General features: G+C 38.9%; 2 protein-coding genes across 11 annotated transcripts in view; one reads left to right on the plus strand and one right to left on the minus strand.

Annotated features, from left to right (window-relative positions):
- BTD (biotinidase) lies at positions 1-16,055 on the minus strand. 7 transcript variants are annotated; one of them, XR_004166481.2, is made up of 5 exons: positions 12,614-13,474; positions 10,763-10,997; positions 9,124-9,273; positions 6,115-7,380; positions 1-4,853 (listed from the first exon to the last, which is right to left on the minus strand). XR_004166481.2 is itself a non-coding variant. In XM_031590180.2 (5 exons), the coding sequence occupies exons 1-5, from the start codon at positions 12,619-12,621 to the stop codon at positions 4,845-4,847; spliced, it is 1,203 nt and encodes a 400-aa protein (XP_031446040.2). In that variant the 5' UTR covers positions 12,622-13,473; the 3' UTR covers positions 1-4,844. The 7 variants fall into 7 exon arrangements, 6 of the variants coding, with proteins under 6 accessions (XP_031446040.2, XP_031446039.2, XP_031446041.2 ...); XM_031590180.2 differs by having other exon boundaries at positions 6,580-7,380; positions 12,614-13,473; XM_031590179.2 differs by lacking the exons at positions 1-4,853; positions 12,614-13,474 and adding exons at positions 13,481-13,648; positions 15,691-15,787 and having other exon boundaries at positions 4,861-7,380.
- HACL1 (2-hydroxyacyl-CoA lyase 1) overlaps positions 15,942-27,617 on the plus strand; it is a 21,365-nt gene continuing 9,689 nt past the window's right edge. For all 4 annotated transcript variants that reach the window (XR_016467727.1, XM_090142605.1, XM_090142604.1 and 1 more), the window contains exons 1-8: positions 15,942-16,063; positions 16,148-16,252; positions 18,966-19,006; positions 20,260-20,340; positions 24,303-24,375; positions 24,888-24,965; positions 25,952-26,046; positions 26,499-26,611. Coding sequence is in view for 3 of the 4 variants with exons in the window: in XM_090142605.1 (XP_089998731.1) it covers positions 16,013-16,063; positions 16,148-16,252; positions 18,966-19,006; positions 20,260-20,340; positions 24,303-24,375; positions 24,888-24,965; positions 25,952-26,046; positions 26,499-26,611 (637 nt within the window). In the remaining variant the exon portion in view is untranslated. The remainder of the gene's footprint in view (positions 16,064-16,147; positions 16,253-18,965; positions 19,007-20,259; positions 20,341-24,302; positions 24,376-24,887; positions 24,966-25,951; positions 26,047-26,498; positions 26,612-27,617) is intronic.

Here is a 27,617-nt window from a genome sequence, read left to right on the forward strand (position 1 = left end):
AAACACGGGACAATATTTTGATCTGTTTGATAATTTTGTGGGTTTTTTTGAAGAATTAAGAGCATGTACATAGAAATAGTGACTGCTTGAATACTGTATTTACCTGCACTCTTTCAGTACTTCAAGATTCTTGTATATTTTACGGAATATAATAAAACCCAAATGTGAGTTCTACGAAGGAATAATTTATTTGTATCTATTAAGTGTTAATGGCAAAGTCTCTTTTGTTGAACTGTTAGAATTTATAAAATCTGCTTCCCAAAGGCTTTGTAATCCTAAACTGAAGATGAGCTATTGGAATTTCAAGTAACCTTAAATGTTAGATTAATTAATTACTCCTCTAGGCTTTCTTTTAAATACCACTTTTTTAACCATTTCTGCCTGTGTTTGTTGTTTGCATACGCAGTGTTTGTCTTGGAACAGAATTAGATGACTTCAGGGCGATGGTGATCTTTGTTTTCTTCCCTCAAAGTACACAGCTCCATGGCAGTGACTGACTTGCTTTGGTCGAGTGTGCGGGCAGCTCAAAAGGTCCGTATTGGTCTGTCTTGAGATTCACTCCAGCTATCTAAATACTGAGGTTGAAACAGCATGGATCCATTCATCCTCACTTGAATGAAAATGGCAAGTAGCATCTGCACTATTGGAAAGGTAACAATTAGATGTTTCTGTTAATGAAGCTGTCAAGTTTTTAAGATGTTTGATTTTAACTACAAGTTGTTAACTCTGTTTAGGGATTCAGAGTTGCATGCATGTCTCCTCATTTAGAGCTTAGCCAGTGAGCCTGGATATCTCAGTTTGCATGAATTTACTTAATGGATAGGACAGTAATTGTGCCTTGTAAGTGGTAAGTGGGACTCCTACTAGAAAATATGATTCCTAAAATGGAACAAAGTTTGTTTAAAAAAACTCACTGCTCTGGTTTGCTTTCCTAATGAGAGGTCAAGAAACAGAAGGTTCCTTGTTTCTGTAAAACAAATAACATTGCCTGCAGTCAGTGTCATCGGGTTTTTTTAATCTTCATACCTGAATGGACGTCTGCTGCTTTCCAGAAAATGATTCTGCACCCTCTTCTTTTTTCCCTTCATCCAAACAACCACTTGAGTTTTCACCAGAAAAGAGCAAAAAAATACAGCTGGATCACTGAAGTTGTGGGATAAAAGAAACCCTTTTTATACTAGGGAAAAAAAAATAAAATGAAGGGACGTGGGTAATGACAACAACAAGCTCTGATCAGCTTTCTGAGCACTCCGACTGCTGCTTTGTTTTATGGGTTATTCAGTTCTCGGGATAAACGTAGAAAATGCCAGGTTAGCACAGAACTTACTGGACTGAGTAACTGTTGTTTTCAGAGAGTGCTGTGTTTGTGTAAATGCCCGATCCTGACACAATCAAGAGTTCATCTTTTTTCTTCCTTTTTTTTCTTTTTGTTGTGTTTTTTCCTTTCCTTTCAGGAGTGACCCTTCTGTAAAGAAGATTTTTCTTGTAAAATTGTATGAAGTCTTGCCTCCTACTTCTTTATTTCTTCCTAGTATTTATTGCTTATCCAGCACCAGGATTTCTCCAAAACAACCATATAAGTTTTGCTTCAGTTAACATCTGAAAAATGGGTGCTAAGAAAACCCAAAGCTGTTATGTTATGTATGGCTGATAACGTTCATAGGTTCTTCAGCCCCGTAATTGTGTTTTTAGGAATTAGCTTCCTGTCTTGCCCAAAGATTCTGTCCATTTAAAAGCAACAAATACTGTAATAATCCAAATATTGTTTTCTGTTTATATTCTAGTTTGAGAGAGAGAGCTTAGTAAAACCTTCTAAGCAGAAGTGAATACCAGTGAGAGCAGATAGTTGTGAGAAGTTCTACGACTAAACATGCAATTAAACATTTTACAGTGCCAGATGTGTCAGGGGAGCTTATAATCCTAACTCCATATTTGGAAGAGTGAGGTTCACATCTTAAAAGCAGAAAGCTATGTTAGAAGCAGCAGCAGTTCTGCAGAAGTGGAGGGCGTGCTCTTTGCTGAGGGGTGTACAGCAGTGAGGAGAGGGAGGTCCATAGGATTCCCTGCCTGCAGTTGCAGGAGTGCTCTCCTCACTTCCCCCTTTGTCCACTCTGTGACTGCTGACAGTATTTAGCCACTTCTCAGTGCAAAGGCCACTGTGTTTTTGTTTTAAAAGCGTTCGTCTGTGCTGAGACACTCCCTGAACTATCCAGACTAGATTCAGAGTATTAACTTTGGCCTTTATCATGTCCTAATAAGTAGTTTAGACTTTGAACACCATTTCCATAGATCCATATTAAAACTCAGTTAAGTACATTTAAGATCAGTTGAAAAACAGCAAGTATTGAAATTCCTGAAGTTTATCCAGCGAATTCATATGAATCCTTAAATCTGAGATAACTGGTAATTATGGCTGCTTGCAGTAATCTCTAATGACTGGTGACAACTTCCTTTTCTTTTAATATGCTGCAGAAGTTGGATGGTTGAAGAAAAATTCTTCCAGATTAGGAATAAAACACTTTATAAATCAGTAGCTGTGACTACTGTATGAATTGGACAAGGTAAGAATTTATGAAACCTCAGTCTTCCTTACAGACTTAAACCAGAGATTCTAAATATAGACATAATACAGATCTGTTGATTTCTCTTGTTAAGATGATAGCTTTGGCTTTATTTTCATGTAGTTTCATGTATATCCATATATTTTGAAGACTGTTAAGGAAGGAACCAGATGTATCCATTTGAAGTGTCAAAACAAGTGGTTATTTTTAAGAAAACAGTACCCTGCTGTCATGTACAGTCCGACAGCTGGGCCCTTAGTCTGATCCACACATCCTTACCTACCTACTGAAAGAAAAACAGATTTCAGCCGTTGGGAGGAGCATTTTTTTTCAGCTGATCAGTAACCTGAAGCTCAGCAAAATGCCTTGGTTTTTTCCCTGGGAAACAAAGTTAGCCTTGACTAACATCCCCAAACTGCAGCATGATTTTGTTTTTCCTGTTTCGACTCATCTCTCATCTGATGGAACTCTTTCCAACCTGGCATTCCGATCTTGTAGCATTGATACTTTACTTCAAATGAAGTAGTATCTAAATTATCAATGCTTCCTTAGTCACTGTATATCATGGTAAACTGAACTCCCTGTCTTCCCGTACTGCATTTTAACAATTTTCAAGCTGAGTCTTGCAATATTTCACTATGTATCTGTGAACATGGTTGAATAATATGGAATCTGAGGAGTCATTCAAGCTGTCTTAAAGTTATTAATATCATTAAACATTTAAGAACACCTTACATTGTCTTGTGCATTAAAATTGCAGTAGCAGTAATCAGAAATTTAGCTCTTCGAATTCACAGCAGAACAAAAGAAGGCCTCACTTCCAAGCCTTTTTAGTGACAGGTGTGCAGGTTTTCTTCTCATTGCATTGCAGCTCAGAAGGACTGACACTGATGTCTCAGCCTCAGACACTGTAACAGTTTTAAAGCAAAATGTAACGTTTCATTCCCTCTTCTATATATATTCCCTCTCCCCTGCCAAACGTCCCTTATACAAGCTGCCTCCATAGTTTTATAATAAATCTTCAAGATATTTCTTGAAATTCATTAACTTCTTACCAAATTCAACTTTTCTAATCTCTTCTACTAAGAGCTTGATCTGCTGTGGGTATTGCTAACTGTTGGTTGTGGCTTCTGCTGTTGCCCCAGCTCCAGGAGGAGATCAGGCACAACAAATGTCTGAAATATTACTGTTACTACTGACCACTAAAAACCTGACTCAGCGAAAACTCTCACTTTGGCCTCTGATTATTTGTAATTACTGATATTTTGTCACTTTTGTTAATATGCATAAATGGAGGTGGCATTAGTTCATTCTAGCCCCTGAATCTGTGTGTGTCGCTCAGTCGCTGTTCAGGTTCTCTCAAGTTCTGAATTATCATTTGGTTCTTTTCTTCAGTTCAGCTGGTATATCTGAAGCAGCCAAAAAGGGTGATCAGTCTACTGTGGTACTTTAACTCTTGGGCTTTCTGCGATGCCAGTGTGTTAATTAATACTACAAGAAAGGCCACAGCCTGGGCAAGGCTGGGCCACACCCCACAAGGCTTTGCACCTCTGTTCCGTGGTGGTTGCAGTAGCCTCTTGATGCTCAGTCACTTTAATCTAGTCATCTCCCTGTAAATGTCTACTTATACAAGCTTGCACCAACTTTGCGCGTTTTGAAGATCTTTGTTCTGAACTGCTTGTCCCACTCCATTACTTGTTTCTGACATTCTGAGCCTGTTCACATGCCTCTCAAGAACTGAACTCCAAAGTCCTGTTCGTGACATTTCTTTGCTGTATTTTCTGGCAGTTACTTTCAACATCTTCAGAGTATCCTCACAACTACCTGGATAACTCAGCACCACATCCCTTATGCTGAAATCCCTAATACTTCCAGCTTGTGCGCTGTTACCCCTAGCTGGACAGGGCTTTTCTGATTTTTTTTCCCCCTCAGCAGTACCAAGGTGCCTCACAGACAGCATTCCCTACTCCTTCTCAGGTTATTTCTTTTGTCTCAGTACAAACATCTTCCACATCCTGAACACATTAAAAATAATCTGCTGATTTAAAGTTGTTCTTGATTTAAGCTGTATTTCTTGTATGGCGGAAAGTCCATGCTTTCTGGTTTGATTTTTCTCCCAGACAGAAAACATTTAGGAAGCTTTACTAAAACTGTTTATATCCATTGAAGGGAAATGATGGTCATATAGGCATGTTTCTTCTGGGTATGTTTCTTCTGCCTGTGCGACCTTCAGCTCTGCTAAGGGCTTCTCGCGCTTTCAGTAAATGATGTGACTATTTTCCTTTATGAAACCTGAAAGTGAATTTGTCCAAAGCAGATTATTGAGCAGTATAATACATTTCTTGCTGCAGTTCTTTGAGTTTGAACAAATTTTGGAACTGCCTCAGCCAAACTGAGAATTACATCTCCTGTTCACAGCTCCTCCCAGCAACTAGGACAACAGATTTAGCACCCGGAAGACAAGGATGCACCAAAGGAACAATTGTGTTTATTAGTCAGTTACTTAACAGCTATTACACGGATAAAGTTATAACAGCCAATGAGAGCCCCAAAATTATAATGGTTCAGAAGAAATTATTTTCTCTAATTTTAAGGCCAAAATAATATCCTTTAAACATCCTTTTGCAAGCATCTCCACTGCAGTAAAAGTTTGTCATTGCATGACAGTATTTATAGCATCCAATCTAGCTATGGCTATGGAAAGAATGCTGTGTTTCAACAGCAGGAACCTGCCACCTGGCACGCAATTTATATAGAAACCCTACTGCCCCACAATTCATTATCTGCTTTTCACAGCTCTTATTGAATGAATTTACAAACAATGTTTGAATTGTCTCAAAAGAGACATGCAATGACTTCTCTTTAAAAATGGGAAAGTCAGAGTACTAAAGTAGTATAACATAGTTGCTGATACTCGTTGAGCTTTATTTAAACATAATTTCTTGCACAGGGGCATGGAAATTATGCCCTAATCAAGGCTGTTTCGGTGTAGCAGTTGATATACCCTTTCCCAGACTGGTTGTTCCACAGATGTTCACAGTGGTAACACTTGCTTAGTTACTGTTAAAAAGTATGAGATAACTCACTGAGGTTGCTAACAGCCAAGCAAGTGGGCAGGAAATTGTAAAGATTTCAGATGGGAGCGGGGGGAAGGGAGTTGAGAGGAAAAAACCTTAGCACTCTAACCAGAAATCAGAACCTGATGCTATTCAAGGTATATGCATCTATTTTCTTGCATATATTTGTGTAATCAATGCCATTCCCTTTCCTACTTTTCTTCCTTTTTAAATGGTTTTCTACTTCTTTCACTTCCACTCCCACCAGAACCCCAGAGAACCAAAGAACTAAATTAAAAGGGGCAAATTCAGTTGAAATGAGATTACTTTCCTAACATAAAGTATCTCAAACACACTGTAACAAGCCTTTAGACTTGCAAGGCAATTCAGATACTTGTGGAAAGACATAAGCTTCCAAGGTACACACTTGGTTTATAGTCTCTTTGGTCATCATTTCAAATGTAGAATCTAATTAGACAGTCATATAACAAACGTACCTGAAGATTCTGAAGTACAGATGTTCAACAGTTCATGTTAAGGTATACGCTCTGAAAATCTGATGCAGTTAAATATCTGTGCTAGTCCTTTTCATACCATCGTCCATACAGAGCAGCTGTCAGTAGGCCATTAGAAGTTCTATTTTTGCTTAGGAAATAGTGGTTGTTTTTCCAGCCCATGTGATCAGCAAAGTCCAAGGTAATACCAGATGTCAGCAGTAAAGGAAAGATATAAGGAGTACTCATATTTCCCCATAGCTGGAAATCTATCAGAGCAGTGGCATGTGTAACCTCCTGCCCACAAGTGCTAAAGCTGAGACCTCCACACTTCACTAATGCACAGGCCTGGACATAGTATATGCCATTCACTGTATGGAGCCCATCAAAAACTCCCAAAGCATATAATTCATCAGTTAAAACATCTCTCTTATAATTTAAGTAGCAACAAAGAGTATTGGCACAAACCTGAAGTTCTCCTTTTTCTGCCCATACAGGAACGAAAGTAAAATTGTCATGCATCATTTCTGCATAGAAAAGGGGAGGCGACTGTTCATTTCCTTTTTCTGATACTTTGCCAGGGGCCTCCTGTCCTTCCATAAAGCAAACTTGGTCATCCCCTGAGGTACTTGTAAAAGTAGTGCATGAATGATGTACATTCTCTCTAAATCTTTCATTATGCTCCAAATTGGTTTTGTAATCTGCACTAGTGACGGGAATTTCTGCTACTATGAGCTTGCCACCGTAACTTTCCATGTTGTGGTAGATAAATGATTTGACAGGAGTGTATATGCCACTCCCTGTCATGCCCAGGGTAGGGTGGTGGATATTAGCTGCTAAAATATTGACACTGAAAGCTGTTGCAAAAGCTTGTTGAAATTCTACAGCAGACAGGAGTGGGAGCTGGTTCATCCAGGCAGTCGGATAGACAATCTGTTTTACATTGTATTGTCTGATTAGATTCACTGCTGGCTCAAAGAAGAGTATGTCAAAGCAAGTAAACATACCAAACTTGCCAGCAAAAGGGGTATCAAAGAGCTTATAGTCAGGCTCTGGAGGGGTATCAAAAGCATATTCAAAATACAGATTGTGTTTACGGTACGTGGCTACCAGCATACCAGCATCATTGAACACCACGTTGGTATTGAACTGGTATCTTCCATCACGTGGACAGTGAGGGTCGGTGTGCTCACAGGGTTGCTTAGTTCCTAAGTTTGCCACCACGAATATTTTGTTCTTCAGTGCCATGCAGCTCAGACGTTGAAGAACCTACAGAACCAGGAAATGGAGAGGAAGTTTTACTTCAGCAATATATTTGATGCTTTTCAAATTACTATTTGCAACTGGAATTTGTATACACTTAAATTTGTCTGTAAAATTTAAATGTAATGACATCTTTCTGATGAAAGATATTTGAAATCATTGTTTTCCAGACCAAAATGTACTTCAGATACCAATTACAGAATGACCTTAAATTATCTAATTTATATTTCCTGCAAAGTAAGTAAATATGTAAATCTCACCACTTTAAGGGCTTTAATTTTCAGAAGCTTCTGACCATTGCTTGGAACATCAGAAGAAATAAAACACCATAAGACAACTGAAAACTTTGAGAAAACAGTGTAGCTGATTTATGTGCACCTTTAGAAAAGCAAATTTCTGATGCTGATTATTTGCACTTGCAGCAGTTTGTTCCTGCAACTACTTTAGAATTTTTATTATAAACTTATTTGAAAAAATTACTAGCTACAACTCACAGAAGCAGAGATGTAAACGCTTTTTGCTTAGTTGCAGAAAAGAAATACTGAACGTTGCAGGCTGTACTGTTGGCATGTTTCTTCCAGCCCAGAGAAAGCTGTGTATTAACTGCCGTTTATTTTCTTTGAAGGTATGACTGCCCAGCCTGATGCACGGTGCAGCTGAGAAGGTAAGCAGTATCACTCAGGAAGAACAGTTTACTGGCTTCTGAGGCCCAGAACACTTGGGATTTCTCTGCATAGCACTGTACCATTCAGATCTACCAGCCGCCTTCACTCAGACTGTGCAGATATTTTTTAATAGCTTTTTACGTAACGCTGGGCTACCACTGCTGTCTAAAGCTATGTGTTTATAGAAAACTTATAGCTTCTGAACATTTTTGATGTGATTTTCTGCAGTTACGCTGAAATGAGAATGTGCATTAGCAAGGGTACTGAACCCTGGTTAACTGCTACAAAAAATCAAAGCCTTCCAGTATTGCAAACTGAGTATAAGATCTGAATGTCAAACTAAATTTTTGTTTGCTTGTGTATGATATCAGTAATAACAATTAATAGGCCAAAGTAGGTCAGAATTTACCACTGTATTGTTTAAACTCAAACTCTGCTATCTTAGTGGGCACATAAATAATTACTTAGTTTCAGTGTATTGATTACTGTAACACTACAGGAATAAATAGCCTGTATTCCTGAGCATGGCAGAGTTACTTTAACATTAGGTCCAGAAAAGCAGATGAAAATACTATTTTTGCGATTTGCAGATCACCTCCTTTGTAATTACACACCATCTATGTTGAACTGTGACTTCTATTACACTATTGCAGGTCCTTTCCTGTTTCTTGAGCAAATCAATTCATACACAGTTAAATGAGTCAGAATGTTCTGAAGTCATTATGTCCACAGAATGCTTGGACTATTAAAAGAGTAACAAAGAAATGACAATAGTATGATATTGTTTTATTAAAACAATAGTCAAAATAAAATCCCAAATTACTAGTGATGTACCTTATTAGAGTGCCGTTTCATAGTTTAAAAGCCCATAAGACTCTTAAACAAGCTGAACTTCTTCCATGTATCTATCCAAATTCTTCTAAGAATGAAACCAGCATAAACAGAGTCCATTAAAACAATCTGGTGACTAGGAGTTCTTACAGTTCATTTTTAATTCCCTAAGCAAAACTAGATTTGTGCACTTGGAGCACAAATGTAGCTTTCAGTTATTTCCCTTCTCTACAGAAAACGTTCCTATATTTACCTCTGTGTCACTGAACAAATACTTCTCTCTGCATGGATTCCACTTCACAGAGTCGGAATGCGGAACAAAGTCTAAGTAAGGATAAATTGATCTTCTTGTGAAGTTGAAGCCATGGATTCCATCTTCAGGAAAAACAATGATCTGTGCCCCCTGTGTGAAAAACAAAGGCATGTTTTGTAGGAAAAGCAAAACCAACCTAAGTATGAAATGAAAAAAATAAAAAGGGGCTAAGGAGAGCTAAGGAAAGTTAAGATAACTCAAGTAGGTTTTGATTTGAATGTTGTTTGAAAACATCCTTTCTTTAACAAACACAGCGAGTGTAACTGTGTTTAAAAAACAAACTCATTTAACCTGACTCCTAACTTTACCTTGAGAAATAACTGATTTGGTGTTATTTTAAGAGAGTGCAAATATGAGCAAACTTCATCTAAATTCTTACCAGAAATAGTCTCCTTTTACATGAGTCATGAGAATATTATCATTCAGGTTAAAGACCTGTTTTCAGAACTATGCCATTTGTGGACGAAGTCTATCAGAGGTGAGTATCTGCATCAAATATACAGCAACTGTATCAAAGGTGCAGCACAACTTGAGCACAGCCTATATATCACCTATATATCTCGGTTAGGTACATAAGGCTGCAGAGGGCACTGGCAGTAGTTTTCAGAAACAGTTTGACTGTGGAAGCAGTACATGCTTTAGCAGCCATGCAGCCATCACAGGTCTAGGCTGGCACTGCCTAAAATTATGGAACAGCTGTTATTAAAAAATATTAATTCCTTTTAAATCAGACAGAGCAATCACTCACATCCCCACAACTCAGAAGTCAGTTCAAATGTGCTACCTTTGCTACTGCGTTGGGATCATTTATGTTATCTCAGCTACAGAACTGCATTAAAATAGCTATTGTGTTTCTGGACTGCAAGGCCTCGTAACCTGAATTTCTCAAACAAAAACAAATCCACATTCTGAAGTTATGCAAAAATGGTAGTTGTTCTGTTCAAAAAAAAAAAAAAAATTATAACTTGTGTAACTTGCAAGTCACTTCTCTGCATAGGGACAGTAAGGACTATTTCCTCTGGGCTAGAACCATGTTGAGACTTCTTCAGGAGGAAGGGAAAGGAGGCTGTGCATAAGAACTGCCAGAAATACCACTCTTTCTCCTCGGAATATATTTAGACTGAGTACCAGCCCACAGAGGGAAGGAGAAAGGAATGGAAAACTTTACTTCCACAAAGCTGTTAATGGTGGAACATTCATTTCCAAGGCATTAAACTTCAGTGTTTAGAAACATGCAGGAATTTCCATTGAGAATGCTGGAATAAAACCAAAGCCAAAGACAGAAAACAATCTTTTAATAAAAACATTCCATTGAAGAAAACAGAAAGGAGCTGGGTATCCAGATTAAAATAGAAAATTAATTTCCCTATACTAAGTAACTATAGGTACTTTTTTCCAAGCTTGGAATAACTTAAGTCAGACAAGCTGCTGGCAGGTCAGAATGTCTGAAAAAACAGACCATACTTATGTATATAAATATGGCTGTAGTTGCCTGGGAACACAAATGTGAAAGATTATCCTCAAATAGCACTTACTGTATATATACATAGGACACACACAACTGCTGCTAAGCCGCTACCTGTCTTGCAGCAGCCGCTACTTGCTGGTCATAGATGTCCAGGTTTCTGCCCATGAGTTCCAGCGCAGACTGTCGATCAATGAGGGCTGTTGGGTTAGGACTCAGGATGGACTCATGTTCATACACAGCAGCCACGTAACGTGCCTCCTCCTTAACTCTTCCTGAGACAACTTGACAGCAGAAAAAGCAGACAGACAGCTTCCAGCACAGATCCACCATGTCGTGTGCCATAAATCTAGAGCAAAAAAACCCAAACAGGTGTGGAGGAGAGGGGGGATCTTCAATGACAACTCATGCCAGGAATTTAAATTTCATATTAAATATGGACTGTAACTGAGACTCTGCAGTGTTTGAACTGAGCATGTTGTTTTTAAATTCCTGACCAAAGACATGCATATTGTTTATTGTTAGAATGAAGTTCTATCAATACACAATATGCACATCTATCTGTGATGTTGCTTTAAGAAACTGCTTTTTGCTACATATGTAGTTGCAATGTCCCTTTGATCTCCCTTTAGTTCGTGTTTGTCTATAGATCTATTGCACCACGTAACAAAATATCTCTGGGAAAAGCTAAAAGTAGCTCACAAATGTGCACTTTCTCCCCCAGCTGGTGAGTTTACAAGTAGCTGGTGCTTTACAAGTAGCAATTCCTAAAATGACTTGAACACTGTATTTAGGAGACAAGTAACAGCATATACCATTTTATCCATTTAGATAACTGCCAAAAAAATTTGAAACTACTGCATTTATCTGTTTTCCTATCACAGGAGTGGCTGTCCTGATGGATTCTGAATTTTCATTTTATTCTAGCTCTGCACATGTGATAAATAGATTCATTTGGCTTTTTCCCAACATGTATAAAAATGCTGAATGCAATTCAGATCCATGTTCCTCCTGTACAGTGCTGACAGGTAAGGTAACACATTTTGTGGTAATAACAACAAAGCAAGAATCCAAACAAAATGCAAAAAAAAATGCATTACTGAGCTTTTCTTAGATTTAATTCTTTTCCCACCTGGTTCAATTCCCTAGACCTCAATAGCAGCTTCCTTAAAAAAAACAAAAAACAAAAAAAAACAACAACAAAAAAAAAAAAAAAAAAAAAAAAAACCACACACATTGGAGAAATCCCTTTATGCTCCAAGCTTCAGAGGCTGAGCAGCAGAAACAAATGAAGAATTACAGAACCTGGAAGGCTGGGGCACCCTCTCCAATATGGGCTCCCCATGTAGCCTTTTTGACACCCTGACTAGATCCTGTACTTATACAGTAAGATTAATGAGAGTTCAGTATTTGTTACCTGCGTTAAGTAGCATTAAGAAATTAAATGTTGGATATCACCAAAGTTGAAAGAGCATGAAGGAGAGGTGTGCTGGTGTTAGATAGGCCTCCGGTATTCAAGTTTGATTACCAATTTTTTAGTTGTATTTCTTTTTTGGTAACACTAATCCAGGAAAGAATGTGCTAAAATACTGTGTTTTTCAATCCTTGTGACCCACAACACCCTGACCTTTCCAAAGCAAATATGACAAGCTTTCTCTAGCTCTCTCTGGGAGGAGTTCAATGGGAAAAAGAGACCAGTTTTAAACTGCTCCCACTTTTATTCATGTCACATCAAAAGTAGTTTTCTACTTAAAAAAAAGGAAGCATAAGCACACTAGCTTCAATTCCAGAATGAAAAGCAGGTGATAATCAATCCTCAATACTGGTATAGTTTTTCCTTCTTTTTTTTTTCTCCCCTCATTTTTCCTAAATGCCAACTTGTCCAGTAGTCAGCAGTGAGCAATTTGAAGTGTGCAGGAATCCATTCAGAAAGCATTTGCTAAGTAACATTTTAATTTAAACCACCTGTTCATTTCCACAAGCTCTGCATGGAACACTCGTTTGAGAGCAACACAACCCTGTGTAGGACAGGAAAACCAAAACCTTTGTGATTAGACAACAGATTTGTTTGCATAACAAAAACGTTCTAGTATGCAATAATGCCTGTCAGGGGCCAGGTGTGACTTAGCTATTCAGTGCCACTAAGCTCAACGTTATGTTTGTTTTTCTTGACCTTGAATTTGACTGTGTGCCATATATACATGACTTCAGCAGTGAACTTAAATTACCTAAAGCAGCATAAAAATAGAATACAGCACTGGCATCTCTGGAAACAGTTGTGTTAAGAATACTCCATTTATATAAATAGTTCTGACAGTGATGTACAGTAAATTCCTCTTGCTATTCTACAATGCACTCCTCAAGGAAAGGAGTCTTTAAGGGGAGTGATTTGGCAATGCACATCAAAACCTGAGGCTCCAGCTTTGTCCTGCACAGCTCTCCACTTTGCTAATGAAATCTGATCAGCATTTAGCAATACCCAGGTGCAAGAAAATATATAAAGCAGTAGCAGGGAGTAGTAGAGAGAAAGGAAGCCTCTCACTGTTAAGGAAGCCAATGAAAATAAACATGCTGTTGGACTTCAGTGACAAAAATCTTTTCTGTCACTCCTTCAGAGCCAAAATGCCTATTTAGGACAGGAATGGGTTCACATCAGCCATTCCTTAACAAAGCTGTCAACTAAGATGTAATTAGAATTCTTCTCTACTAGCAATGGAAAAACTTGCAGAGTTTCAGATCACAGGATTGAATTGCAATGTATTAGATATGTCTTATAAACCAAACATACCAACACAGAACATTAACAGGGCATCCAAAAAAGAAGGGACTCACATCAGTATCTCAAATGTTTCCAACAAGCAGAAAATAAACCATGGCTGAAAAATGAGAATTCTCCAGGCTTACTGGTGAAATGCAACATTTTGTAGTAGCCCTTCTTCTTTTAGGCGCACAAGAGCTTTAGCAGTGAACCTCTGACTGTACAAGCTCATCCAGCTGAACCTGTGACAAGTAAGGTAATTTACTGACTAAAATATTTCCCAAGCTCTTACCCTTGGCTGAGGTTACCTGTTAGTTCCATGAACAACTGAGGCCTTGGGAGTGCTCCCTAAAGCCCTTCCCCTTCTTGATAGCTTAAACAATGGGACTTTGCTAGCAAAGACAGTGCTCTGAACAAGGAGAGCAGCGGCAAGCTCCAGGGCTTAGGGACGGTAACATTTCCAGCCAAAGGTAGGACACCACTGGGGTTTACTCATCACTTTTTACGTGAAACTCCAAATAAGTCCCAGCTACATCCTTTTATTTTTTATTTCCCTAATGGAAAGCATTATGCTATCTAACAAATCCTTTCCCTGAAGAGAGGATAATTTGTTTAGGATCTACAGAGCTGTCAGCTCACCTGAGTCACTCAAAAAAAAAAAAAAAATTAATAACCCAAAATGCTTTATAATTTTATTTCTTTTCCCCGTTCCCGTAATTTACACAGTCTCTTGCCTGGCAGCTGTGCTTCAGTATGATTGTCTTACAAACCCACCTGCAGGTATTTCGTAGCAGTATTACCAGCATGCAGTTGCAGCATATTCATTACATCACTTACACAAAAGGTAAGAAGGCTGCTGTTTAAGTTCAGATGCAAATTCATAACATTGTTTCCCCCAGTTACAGCATGGGATACTTTTCTATTGAATCTATCAGAACCATCCACTCAGCACAATAAGTGCAGCACCCAGACACCAGTTCTACAATGACTTTGGAAACTTACCAGTTTGCCAACTCTCAACACACATGGATCTGTACAGAGAGCAAAGCAGGGTACACTCTGCTTCTTAGGACTTTTATAATTAGAAGAATCTAATAGACCGTGAAGCAGCACTCATCCAGGTCCTCTTAAATGAGTAATAGCAAATGCCTGGTAAGCCATATTAATCAATGATAACTACCAAAGTACTGACTTTGCTAAGAAATAAAAGTATTTTCTTCAATTGAATTATGCTCACATGTTATGCAACGTTGCCAATGTTCACGCATAGGTTGCTCCAAAAGTAATGCCTCCTATTCATTTCCATAGAACAAAGATCACATTAAAACTATTTGAGCAAATTATCAACTAGAGAAAAAACAAACAAACAAACAAACAGAAAAAAAACTATTTTTTCAACATAGTCACCACCACGAGCAGTGCATTTTCAACGGTGATGAACAGGAGCCTGCATGCCATGCTGAATAAAATCTCCACCAGCAGAGGTGACCTGCTGCTGCTACTGCTGAAACACATCAGCACCGCCTCATCCACTGGCTGGTCTCCAAAAATGTTCAACAAGCACAGATCAATGTCATTGGTTGCCATTTTTCCTGCATGGAGGAATTCAGTTCCACGCCTTTGCTTCATCCACACTTCCACGTCAGATTCTGTTCTGTCAGGCTGCCCCTGTGCTGCCATCTGTCACACGGCAACAATATGGAATGGAATACTGGTGGGAAGGCTCAACCCTCTGCTGCCATACCACCAACATCCACCTCTGCCATCACTTGCCAACGTAATAAAATAGGAGGCATTACTTTCAGAGCAGCCTCCACATAAGCATACAAGCACACAAATGTGGATCTAAAAATGTGACCCATCTCCCACTTTAACCTTTTTCTTTCCTCACTGACTCCTCCCATCTGCTGATTTTGAATCCCCTGCCGTCTCTTAACTCTTAATTACGTGTTTTTATGGTGTTTTTCTTTTGGCAACGATGTTACAGCTCGCAGTAAACACGCCTCCCGCTTCCATTCTTGTTAAGCGTTCATTCCGTAGGTAACAGTTACGTAACCTCGCTCTGGCTTCCTGCCTTTTACCCACAGCCGGACTCAGCGCTGCCAGCTGGGCCGCAGCAAGCCAGGACGGCGGCACCGGCAGCGCACGCCGCGTCACTGCAGCACTGTACGAAGCGGGCAGCGCCAGTGGCGTGGGTCAGCAGGGCACGCCGAGGAGGGCCTGGCTCTACACCTACGCTTCTCCTCACGAGCACGGCAACGGGGAGCCCCACGCCCCAACCCACCTGTCCTCCGCCCCGCTCCGCGCCACAGCTCCGCCCCGCCCCTTGGCGCTGCCGTTTAACGGTCGCGCACGCGACGCGCCGCGGCCGCCCCCTGCCGGCACGGCCGCGCACGGCGGCGGCCGTCTCTCGCCCTCTGATTGGGTGCCCGCTCTAGCCAATAGGAGCCCTCTCGCCGCCTGCCCGCTGGGTGAGAGGCGGAGACTCGTCTCCTTTAATCCCGCCTCCTCCGCTGTCTCATTGGCTGGGTGGCCTGCCGGTCACCGCGCGACCTCCGGCGCTACATGAGCGGCGCTCCGTGTTCCTGCTGCGTAGGAGCGGCGGCATGGAGGAGCTCAGCGGCGCTCAGCTCATCGCTGAGGCTCTCAGAGCGCAAGTAGGAGCGCGGGGCTCGTGCTTGGCGCGTGTTTTCTAAGCCGTCTTTTGGGAGCCGTTCTGATCTCTGGCGTTTCCGTTTTAGAATGTCGAGTACATGTTCGGCGTTGTCGGTATTCCGATCACCGAGGTGGCGGTCGCAGCGCAGGCAGCTGGCATCAAGTACATAGGAATGAGAAACGAGCAGGCTGTAAGTACGCCCGCTCGGATCTCAGGTGTCGCGAGTTAGCATCGGGGGCGTGAGCGTTTTGATGGCATAACGCTGCTTCTGCGTTTGGTTTTTGTTTTATTGCCCAGCAACATCAAGTGTACGTCTGGCTTTCAAGAATTGCTCATAGATCGCTGCTGGGTGGCTCACAGATGGCCTGCCAGCTTTCCGTGCTTGGATTTTCACCTCCGTACTTGTCAGTCCTCTTTAGCTGGCGGCAGAGAACAAATAATTTCCTTCTCTGCTGAGCCAGGTGGCTGTGAGCTGTGTCTTTGCTATCTAACTCCAGCGTTGTTATACTAATGAGTGTGAGGACTTAGAGAGGAGTATGTGCCTCTGTATGGAACATCCCTCTCTAACACAAGAGAGACAAATACATACTGTCACGTTTTAAAGGTATGCTTGGTTCCTTTGAAGGATTAGGAATTTGGCGGTCTTTATATTCCTATAGGTCTTTTAGCAGCTATTCTAACTTTAGTTTTTGTTATTAACATGATTAAAATTAGTTTAGTAGTATCTGTAATTAACAGAGAAGATTTCTCTGCTGTGCCAAATTAGATGCTTTCCTGCTTATCACTGCTTACTAGACTCTTTTCTGATAGAACAAAGAAAACAAGAAACATCTTTCTCTGTAAATTACAGAATCATAGAATGGCTTGGGTTGGAAGGGACATGGAGGATCATCAAGTCCCAACCCCTCCGCCTTAGGCAGGGATGCAAGCTGCTAGATCAGATTGGCCAGGGCTCCATCCAACCTGGCCTTAAACATCTCCAGGGATGGGGTATCCACAACCTCTCTGGGCAGCCTGTTCCAGCACCTCACCACTCTCTCAGTAAAAATATTTCATTTACTTCCAGTAAATAGTGAGATATTTTTGCTTAGGGAAAAAACACTATTACAAAGACTTGTTTTAGTGTCAAAATGTTGAGATTTCTCTAATGGCATCTTGTGAGGGTTTTTGTTTTCTTGATTGTCCTCAGTGGAGACTTTGGCAGTAAAGAGAGCAAGATCCTTGTACACATAATATATTCAGTGTACACTTAATATTTATGCATCGTAGTTCTAGTTGTCCAAGTTTATTAGTTGTATTGTTGTGGTGCTTTTGTGTACAGCTCTGTACTTCCTTTGTAGGTAAAGGTAGATGTCTGTAATCTGAGATGTATGGAAGTCAGATGCATGCCTCATTTTAAGACTAGCTGTCTTAAAAAAAGCACATCTGCAGAATAAACTGTTAGATTAGAAAGCAGACTAAAGCATGAAGTTGAAAGCTCAGTAACACTGTCAGTTATCTTTAGCTAATCTCCTGTGGCCTGCAACGTGGTACAAATGTGCTAGTAGTAGTTTAACTCATGTCCCACATGGCCCTTGAACACTGGGTGGTTATGTTGCAACTCAGCAGGGGTGTGAGCCTTTCCCTGAGTAATTACAGATTGCTTGGATGGACTTAGAAGATTGATAGGTTAGTTTTAAACTTAAAAAAACCAACCTTATTCATTAACACACATTGTATATGTTTACCTCTTTAACAGTAGTTCTCACTAGATACTCAATGCAGTCTGATTTTTGAGAATCATATCCTATTTATGTCACGAGTATCCAAGTATCCAATATACTGTAGTTAATGCAGATGCTCATAGCTGCCAAGGAACCAAGCTTGAGAATCCTCCAGTATAAGGAAGGAAGCAAAATAGACCGCTGTTTTCAACTCCCCTCAGGTTCACAATCTCATTTTGTACAGTCTTTCAGCCTGTGAACAGTTTAGAACCCTTGGCCTTCCTGCCTGGACTATGGACAGTGCAGTACTGGATAGGTATTAATTTCTCAGGCTAGGACAGGTGCCTTACCCTGTTACACATCTGGGTTTTTTTGGTCTGTTTTGTTGGCTTTTATTTTCCCAAGCTGAGCTACTGCCACTTTTTCTAAAGCAAAAGCACAGCCTCCACAGCTCTCAAAGCAGCACTTTTGCATTGGCCAATAATTGGCCATCAGCATAGTTGTTTATTATTCTGGGACCCCTGCTTTCAATCTGTGGCCATATTTTCAAGGCCTGTAATTAATCTGTTCATTGTAACATAATCTGACATCATGTACCAAGCATGAAGCTCAGGTTGGTGCAGAAAGATTTTGCAACGCACTGATTGCAAGTCCTACTGCCAGTCCCAGCACATTTAGCACAGGGGGCTGCAGGGTTGCTCCTAGACATGGCAGCATTATTTTTACTGGACCAGTGTGTACAAAAACACTTACATAATGTAACTAGTAAACTATATTTTAGTTTACTTGTATTTGAGTTGAAAACAAGGTAGTATTTAATTAAACTCTCTTTGTCTAGAAGCAGCAATCCTCTGCTTTAGCTATCTTTCAAACCTAGTGTTCACATGAGTGGTTTCAAATTTGAAGTTCAGTGCCTGTATCTGTTCTACCTGTGTTTCTTGCTTATGTTGATTTTAAGTTTAATGGACTTGATGGTCTTTAGTGTCCCTTCCAACTTGAGATATTCAACGATTCTTTGTACAAATACATCTTTGTAATTGGGAAGGGCAAAAGGCTGCTTCAAGTTCTATTTAAGCTAAGTAATTATCAGGGAAACATCTTTACCTGCTTAATTTCAGTTCTGCTGTTGAATGTTATTTACATACTATGACATGTGCATATGTTAATAATAACTGTGTAACTCCACGATATTTTCCATAGGCTTGTTACGCTGCATCTGCCATTGGATATTTGACTGGCAGGTAAATTCTATATTTATCAACATTTATAATGAAATAATTTATATCAACTATATTATATACAACAGAAGCTTGGTTTGGAGCTGGGTTTTTTAGTGTGTGCAGATATAGAACAATTAAAATGAAACATCAATTTTAAACTATTTGTCAATACAGTTATCAATATTTCTATTGGTACGATTCAGGGCAGGAACAAAGAAATGCTGAAAGTCATGTAATACTGTGACTCTTATAACTGCCTTAAATTTTTCCCTTTTGGTTTCTTGTGAGTAGTTTAACACTGCTGGTATGAAGGGCAGAACTAACAGCCATTGTTTGTTGCAGCTTGGTAGACTTGCTCTGCTATAGCTTAGTCTTGTCATGTCACTCAACAAACACCTTGTTGATACAGAGATTAATTATATGGTTGCCTGTTCATCATGTACTTCTCCTGACAAAACACTGGATTTTCCTCTTCTGCATTTTGCTCTTAGCGCTGCTGGGAAGCATTCTGTGGCCTGTGAAATAAAGGGTATTGCTGTTTCGGCATCCTATGGTTTTTTTTTTCCTGAAGTCAGTAACTGGTGTGCACTTACAAATGCAGACTTGGTGGAGATGATCAATCCTTTTCCTATCTGCAAGTATTAGACCTGTTTTGAGGTTTTTCTTCCTTTCAGTAATCCTCTAGAAATAAGCTTTTCTTTTTTTTTTTTTTTCTTCTCATATCTGCATAGCCCACAGGACTGTTGGAGAATGCCCAGTAATTAAGAATGATGATTTTTATCTCTTTATCTGGAATAAGACATGCCTGTGCTTGATTTAGACTACAATAAAGTTTGCTTTGAGTCAGATTATTTTCTCTCCTCGTGAGCTCTTTTTCTTGATACCCAGTGCTTACATGGAGTTGAGACAACTTAAGTGGCTTACCAAATTCCACATAGGCATTAAATGATGGAACAGATGTGGCAAAACAAATAAAGTGCTGCATAATCATGATGCTAAGTATATGGTGGCTTATCATGTTTTGAACCTGTCTGTGGTTAGCACATGACAACTGTTCACTTGCTTTTTTATTTGCTGGTAAATATAAATAATTTCTGATTGCATTATCTGTGGTTAGTCCTTTCTACAAATCCCATGTTGTTCATGCATTTTGACATCATTAATAGAAGTTCAATATCTTATTTTTCAACATATTACTAATTTTTGTTTGCGATTAATTGGATATTTACTGTACTCACTTTCCTTTTTTCTTTCTTTTTTATTTTTCTGTCTAGGCCAGGAGTATGTCTTGTAGTTTCTGGTCCAGGTTTTTTACATACCCTTGGTGGGATGGCAAATGCAACCGTGAATTGCTGGTAATTTAATTCCACTTTCTCTTTAAAACTCTTCACTGTTATTTGTTGTAGATATTGAGCTCTGCACTATTTAGTATATTACCTTCTTTTTTTCTTGTAGGTAGCGAGTAGTGAATTCTTCATTTGTGCCTAAGTAACTTAGTTCAGCTTTTTGTATCCTCATGGATAAGTTTTCCTTTTTGTCCTACTCTAGTATGTATTTATTGAAAAATCTATCAATATACCTTATTACATGGATGCATTTGAAAATGAAGGTAAGATACAGCCTGTAACACTTCACTGAGTTTTGGAAGAATTTTAGATTTTTTTCTATGTTTGAAAGCCATATTACTTATGAATTACTGTATTTTCCGTATTTCATATACGAACAAATTGACAACTGCATCGTTAAAATCTGTATTTGCTCCCCACACAGACATTTTGAGGGGTGATTAAACACTGGATTAAGAGATGATATAGAGCAATAGCATTTACTCCCACAAACCTTCACTGAGACGTGGCAACCTTAGCTGGACTGCCCCTGAAAGCTGTTCAGAATGCTGCATGAAGTACTTGGGGCAGAAGCTGTGTAATAATACCACATACGTATGACCTGGAGAAATAGGTCTGTAATGGCTCATTGGAAAGGGAAGGTTGGTAATGGGAGCTCTACTAAATGAAGTCTCTGACACTGGAAAAAATTCTGTAGTGTTCAGACTTCTTCTTTTTTTAATTTGTCAGTAGTTATTGACCAAAGTTTTGCTATCCCTATGTGACTTTAAATAAATAAGTTTTTCTTTTGAACAGTCATGAATTTGGCAATAAGAAGAAATGTTTATGGCACTTGCTGATGAGTTTACAGGACATGTTGCTCTTTTCACTTAAGCTGATTCTTGTATGAGATAAGCTCTATTTACCCAACTTCATCTTGTGCAAGCCTCTATTCTTGGCGAAAGGATGAGGGAGTGACTTGTTTACTTGAAGACACTGTAGTAAGAAGGAGATGGGTTTTCACTGAGCAAACCACAATTTTTGAACAGGCATTTTTCCACTAGTCCCATCAGTCTTGCCTTTTGCCTGTTACATGCCTTAGGGAGAGAAATAAACATACACAAAAGCTAAATTCAGCTTTATGAAAGTCACTTTCCTTGGCTCTTTCATTATTCACAGCTTCCACTGAGTGTTCGAGAGTCTCAAAAGTGTTTTCACCTTTTCAGTTGGCATTCCTCGTGAAATACATGGTGCTTTGCTTCAGAGAGGAAGACTAGTGATTTTTCTGTTGAGTTTACTGATAAGGTTTCTAGTCTGTTTCACTAGACAGCAGCATGAAGACTTGGTCAGGCATTAAGGAGATAAGGTGTTAGAAAAGAAGAGAAGCCAAGCAAAGGGAAGGAGAGGATCGCTTCATTCAGTAGCAGCCATTCCTTATTCCTGCTTAATGTGATGATGAAAACATGATACGTGCTAAGGAGCATGGTAATACCAGTCTGATTGTCTGCCATGAAAAGGGACGTAGGCCCAAATATTCTCTTCTCAATGTAGGGCAAGATTAGAGTTCACTGTTGTGTCTTGTGACTCCATGGCATTTCACCTGGTTTTGTGACATGCTGCTGTGATCTGAATTTCAACTTGCTTCTCATAGAAGTAGGTTAATAGCTGAACTGGTCCCAGTGGTTCTGACTTTAGTAACTCTAAGTGGTAGTCCTCAAAGCTCAATCTGAATTATCCTCCTTGAGCCTAGAAACCCATTCTTCTGATTCCCCTCTGTTTAGTCCCTCTCGGGTGAAAAAGCTCTTATGGATTGACTAGAAGAAAGTCAAGCACTGACTGACTGAGTAGAAGTGCCCTAGTTTACCATGAAATCTTGTCCCAGCAAGCTGTCAGACATATAAATTAAGACAACTAGGTAGCAAGTAAGGCCTTGGTAAGCTATGTTTCTGAGGGTAAAATGTGTTAAAAACTATCTACGGTTCTGCCACCTTCTCTCCTGCCTCATTCTGAGTAAAAGTGTTTGTATTTCAGGCTGTAAAAGTAGTCAGCAAAGAATAGTTTGCAATAGTTGTAAGATTTCATTAGATAGGCATGGTGCAATACAGTTCTTTACCTGAGATTGCAGTTGAAATGTTTCTTCAGTTTACGTAAGTTCTTCACTTGCAAATCCATAATGCTTGGTACTCTTATTAGTTTAATTGTAGTCATTGTTCTTCCTGTTTCGCTGTTTTGGACTTAATTAAATCTAACTAGCAGTAATAAGCACTGCTTTTACAAATGCATACTGTTGGACCAGTAGTATAGTATGGTGATCACATAGAGGGAAACCCTTATTTCTGGTTGCAGTTATGTAACTCAAGCTCCAAGAGGGTAGATTTAGGTTAGATATAAAGAAAGTCTTTTACAGTGAGGGAGGTGAGGCACTGGAAAAGGTTACCTAGTGTTGTAATTGATGTCCTGTCTCTGGAGACTTTCAAGGTGAAGCTGGATAGGGCCCTAGGCAACCTGATGTAGCTGTGCATCTCCCTGTTCATTGCAGGATTGCTAGGTGGCCCTTAGAGGTCCTTTCCTTTTATAGGATTCTATAATTCTAAGATTTCAAGCAGAGCCAGATCTTTTTGTAGTGTAGCTGTTGTGGCTTGCCATGTTGAGGATGTAACATCTCTTCATTGTATATGTACATTGGGGCTACTACTCCTAAATAGTGTTTATTTTGTTTTATTTATTAGAACTTTTAATAAAAAGAATTGAGAAATGAAGTGAAAGGAATGTAAAGTTTGTGGCAGTGAAACAAACTGATTGTATATGGATAGAAGTAATCATGTTGCTGAAAGGAGAGGAAAAAAAAACCCAGTACCATCAGTGAAATAAAATATCTACAGAGTATTCACTAAATGCATTTTCCATAAGGATTTGTAATAGAAGTGAGATACAGCCTGAAGTTCTAATCTCACCATGTCCAGGTATTCAAACTGAGGTTTAATTTGTGGTAGAGAATAGTCTGAATACAAGTCTTGGATCTAGACAAACATATCCCAGAATCTTAGGAGTGTCTAAATTTAGGGCTATGCTTTGAATGTGCTGTTTATGTTTTATCTTAACACATTGTATATGTAAATACAATCAAAGGAAAGGCTGTATCTGAGGAGAAATCATTTAGAAGCCTGACAGCTAGGTTTGAGACATTGGGTCAGTGTTTCAGTTCAGTATGGATGAATGTGCAAATTAATAAGAGAGCTTTCTCTTCTTGATCCAGCACTTTGCACTTTAGGAAGTTCAATTTTGACTTACAGACTCAATGAGAGACCAATTTTCATTCACCATGGGATAATAATTGATTGTATTTTGTGGAACTGACAACAAAAATGTTTTAATGTGGAATGTATTACCCGTATTGTAAGCTAGCACCACCTTTCACACATAGCTATAACCAGTTTAAGAACAGGGCTACTTATAAACATGTTAGGTTTTGTCTCCTTGGTCTTTGGAGGTTTTTTTTTTGAAGTAAGAACTGAATGCAAGGAGAAGAGCTGTCAAATACTCAGTTAATTTCTGTTGTGTTCCAAATGGTATGCAAAGAAAACTGATTCTGAAAAGATCACTTCCTACTGTGTTTCTTGGTTCTGATGTTTCTGCATGTTACAGTGTCTCTTGCAAATAAGTCTTAGTATTTGTTGTGAGAGAAATTGTCATTTCTCTCCAACTACTTTGCCACTTGTGCTACCAAACTAATTAAAATAGCTAGCAATGTGACTTTTTTTAGAATTTTTATGCTAGATGGGGATCATCTCATATGGCCAGAATGTCCTCAAACTGATGAATCAAAGGATGCTAGGAAGTCCAGGGTGATATTTAGGATTTACTCCTGTAGTATGCTGGTCATTTTCTATTCCTGCTGAGGTCTTGACAATATTAAGATTTGATTGTAAAGTAAGCTTGCAGATGTGATTGCAATTATAAAAATATATGTATGCATGTTTATACTTTCCTAGGCCTTTGATTGTAATTGGAGGCTCTTCTGACAGAAATCAGGAAACCATGGGAGCTTTCCAGGAATTCCCACAGGTATGCAGACATATCCATTTCTCCAAAATGGCTTCAGTTAAATAACTGGTAATAGTTTTTCCTTAGCATAGGAGTAAGAATCCCAGACACTGGCATTTCCTAGCAGATTTTATAATGCTGTTGATTTGCTCCATCTAGTGGTTTAAAACTGTCACTGTACTTCACCAGACCACTTGGAATTTCTTTGTCCACAGCCACACTAGAATTTGTGCTGGGTTTTAGGTTCTCAGCTGGGATAAATCACCCTTGTCTGTCTCATCTGAGATGGAAGAAAGCAAAATAAACTTTCCAAGAAGAAGAAACACCACTTTCTGGGAAGAAATATGTAAGAGCCTCAAGAAAAATTATAGCTTGCCAGTTTATACCATGAGAGGAACTGCATTTTTCTGTGTGGGATTTGATACCTTGTTGCTTTTAATTTGACATTTTTTCAATTTATTCATGTTGAAGCAAGTTGGAAAAGACTGAATTGCATTGATAAATCAGTGTAATGGTTATATGCATTTCTTTAGGTTGAAGCTGCTAGGCTGTATAACAAACTATCTGTCCGCCCAAGCAGCCTGGAAGTCATTCCTGCTGTTATTGAAAAGGTATGAAAAAGTACTGAATTAACAGCAGAACACCAAGTAGATGACTCCTACTGCATAAGGTCTGTGGGGCTTTTGTTGTTTTTATTTGCTTGCTTGTGTGTTTTGGGTTTTTTGCTTCTTTGTTTTGTAAAGTTGTAACTACAACTACTTCAATCCTGCAAACATTAGGCAGTGGTTAACTGAGTAAGATCACAACCAGAGAGGTGTTTGTATTGGTAGCACTATCAAATATGTTAGAAATGGATGCTGGTCCTGTCTGATGTTTATTTTTATGAAAAATGCTTTAGGGAGATGTGCAAGAACTAGAAATACAACACCATAAACTTCAGCTCTATTAGCTCTCAGGCTCTGTTATGAAGTGCTTTCATTATGTGAAGGAGATTTGGAGGGATGGGGGTGAAGATGGTTACATTTAGTTTTGGGGGTCTTTTTTGCTTGTTTGCTGGCTTTTTTTTGTTGTTTGTTTTTGTTTGTATCTGTATGAGAGAAATAAAGGGTTCTTATCTCTGCTTCAGAAAGAGTTAGGAAGGTCTCTTACTTCTGTAGTAATGCTTCAGCCACGTCAGCCTAAATTCTGCAGGCATCATAGCTGGTTTTAGAAGTGCAAGTTCAGCAGAATTTCTACCTGTAACAGAAGAACTTAGAGCATAATAGAAGATAGTTGTCTTGTTTTTTTTTCTCTGTTCATGCTACTTGAAATAAAAATTCAGCATAAAAGTTTACTTTAGTGTTTCCAAATACACCTGCTTATAATACAATTGTCTTATGGCAATTAAAGAATATAAATCTAGTACTGTGCGTAGACAGAAATGTAAATAACAATCAAACCTTAAATTAGTTGGTATAAAACAATCCGTGGGAATTTTCCTTGGGATGATTCAGTAATCTTGAAACAGCATGTTCCTTCACTGCTGTGATCTTCAAACTTAGATGTTTTTAACAACCTCTCAAACAATGGTTAAAATTCTGATCATCTTTTTTTCTAGGCTGTAAGAACCAGTATATATGGCCGCCCAGGTTCCTGTTACATTGACATACCTGGGGATTTTGTGAATCTTCAGGTGAATAAGAGCTCTGTCAAGTGCGTACAGCTTATATTTAGTTTCCTGTAGTTTTAAGTTACTTTGCCTTAAGAAAAATATAAACAACAACAAAAAGATTAAATGTTTTACTATAAGGCAGCAATAATAACATCAAAAATTCAGCTTTGAATTTTAACTTTCAATTATAACATGTGATATGCATTGTAGTTTACGTTGAAATTTGTGAAAATGAATAAATTCCTGTGATGGTGTCTTAGTCACATCAATCTGTGAATCTCTGAAGCAATGCATGTTTCTTTAATCTTGCAAGTAGCAACAAAAACTTCAGAATCTGTTTTAAAGATATGCTTGTCCTGTTCTGATAAATTCTGTGGGTAACGCAGGGATTTTTATGCTAAGCAATAGGTTTTATTTTTTGTTATTTCTTGTTTTGATTTTCTTTTCTTTTTCTTTTTTTTTTTTTAAAGACCCTCTTCTTCTTTCCTTCCAGGTATGTAGAATGCTGCCCACCACCTCCCATCAGCACAGCTGAGCACTCTGCTGTATCTGAAGCAGCATCTATCATTGCTCATGCCAAGCAGCCTTTGCTAATCATTGGAAAAGGTAATATGCTTTGACTGTGTAAGTGTAGGACAAGAGCAGTGACTAAAGATATTCCTTTTCCCCTCCATTTTACATTCTACATAAAAACATTGATGTTAAAATCTTCTTTTTTAAAAGCATTTTATTTTGTTCTGTTTTTCATCTATGTTAAAAGAAGAGTCAACTTATGAGATATAAGTTAAAGAAAAAAAAAAAAGAAAAACAAGCAAACAACAACCAGATAACTGTATTCTTAACTGTAGAACCAGTACAAGAAGTTCCAAAGTTCCAGACAAATTGCATCAGAATACAGAAGTTATATTCTCTACTATTGTCAAGAAACAAATTAACCGAAGGTCATTTTCCTATGTGGACTTACTGAAAGTGCCAGGCTATCTGTCATGAAACAACACAGCAGATGTTGCTGTTACTGCTGCTTTGTAGATTTTCCATCGTACTCTGCCAATGTATTTCATTTCTGAAAGAGGAGTGTCCCTAAAGACAGGGGATAATTATTTTCTGTGCCGGTTCACTTATTTTAGTCACTTCTTCTGGAATGTCAGTCAATGCACAGGCATTTCTATGGATTTTCTATGGGAAGATATGGGTTCACTAGGGTGCAGTAGAACTGAAATAACCAACTAATTTCACCCACACGGTTCTCCTTCAGACTTTGAAATAGTCTGCATCTCAGAGAAAGATTATGTGTTTAACCAGAAACTGAAATAATTAAGATTAGATGGGTCTCATTATTAATTAGGTCATGAAACAGTAGATAGTATTTCAGAAGAGGTTGGTTTGTATTTTCCTTCCCCCTGACTTGATAACTGATGAATCAGTGGGTGTTCTCTGACAGGTAAAAAGCTCAATGTGTTTTGTTGATGTCAGCAATTGAGAAATGCTGTTTTTTCTACAAATGTAATCAACAAATGTATCCACACATTCTTCTATGTATTCTTGTTAGCATAAGCTCGTGGACTTAAGCCATTGCACAAGGACCAGTCAATTCTTAGCTGTCTGGGCAGCC

The sequence above is a fragment of the Phasianus colchicus genome, chromosome 6 (genome assembly GCF_987193195.1).
Source record: "Phasianus colchicus chromosome 6, bPhaCol1.hap1.1, whole genome shotgun sequence".
In the NCBI taxonomy this organism is placed as follows: Eukaryota; Metazoa; Chordata; class Aves; order Galliformes; family Phasianidae; genus Phasianus; species Phasianus colchicus.

Excerpts from the sequence above, each read along its gene's own strand:
- BTD (XM_031590174.2), bottom strand. Across the intron at positions 9,274-10,762 it reads TAGCGGCTGCTGCAAGACAG|GGGGCACAGATCATTGTTTT; the intron begins GTAGCGGCTTAG and ends TTTTTCACACAG. Across the intron at positions 7,381-9,123 it reads ATTTGTTCAGTGACACAGAG|GTTCTTCAACGTCTGAGCTG; the intron begins GTAAATATAGGA and ends CTGGTTCTGTAG.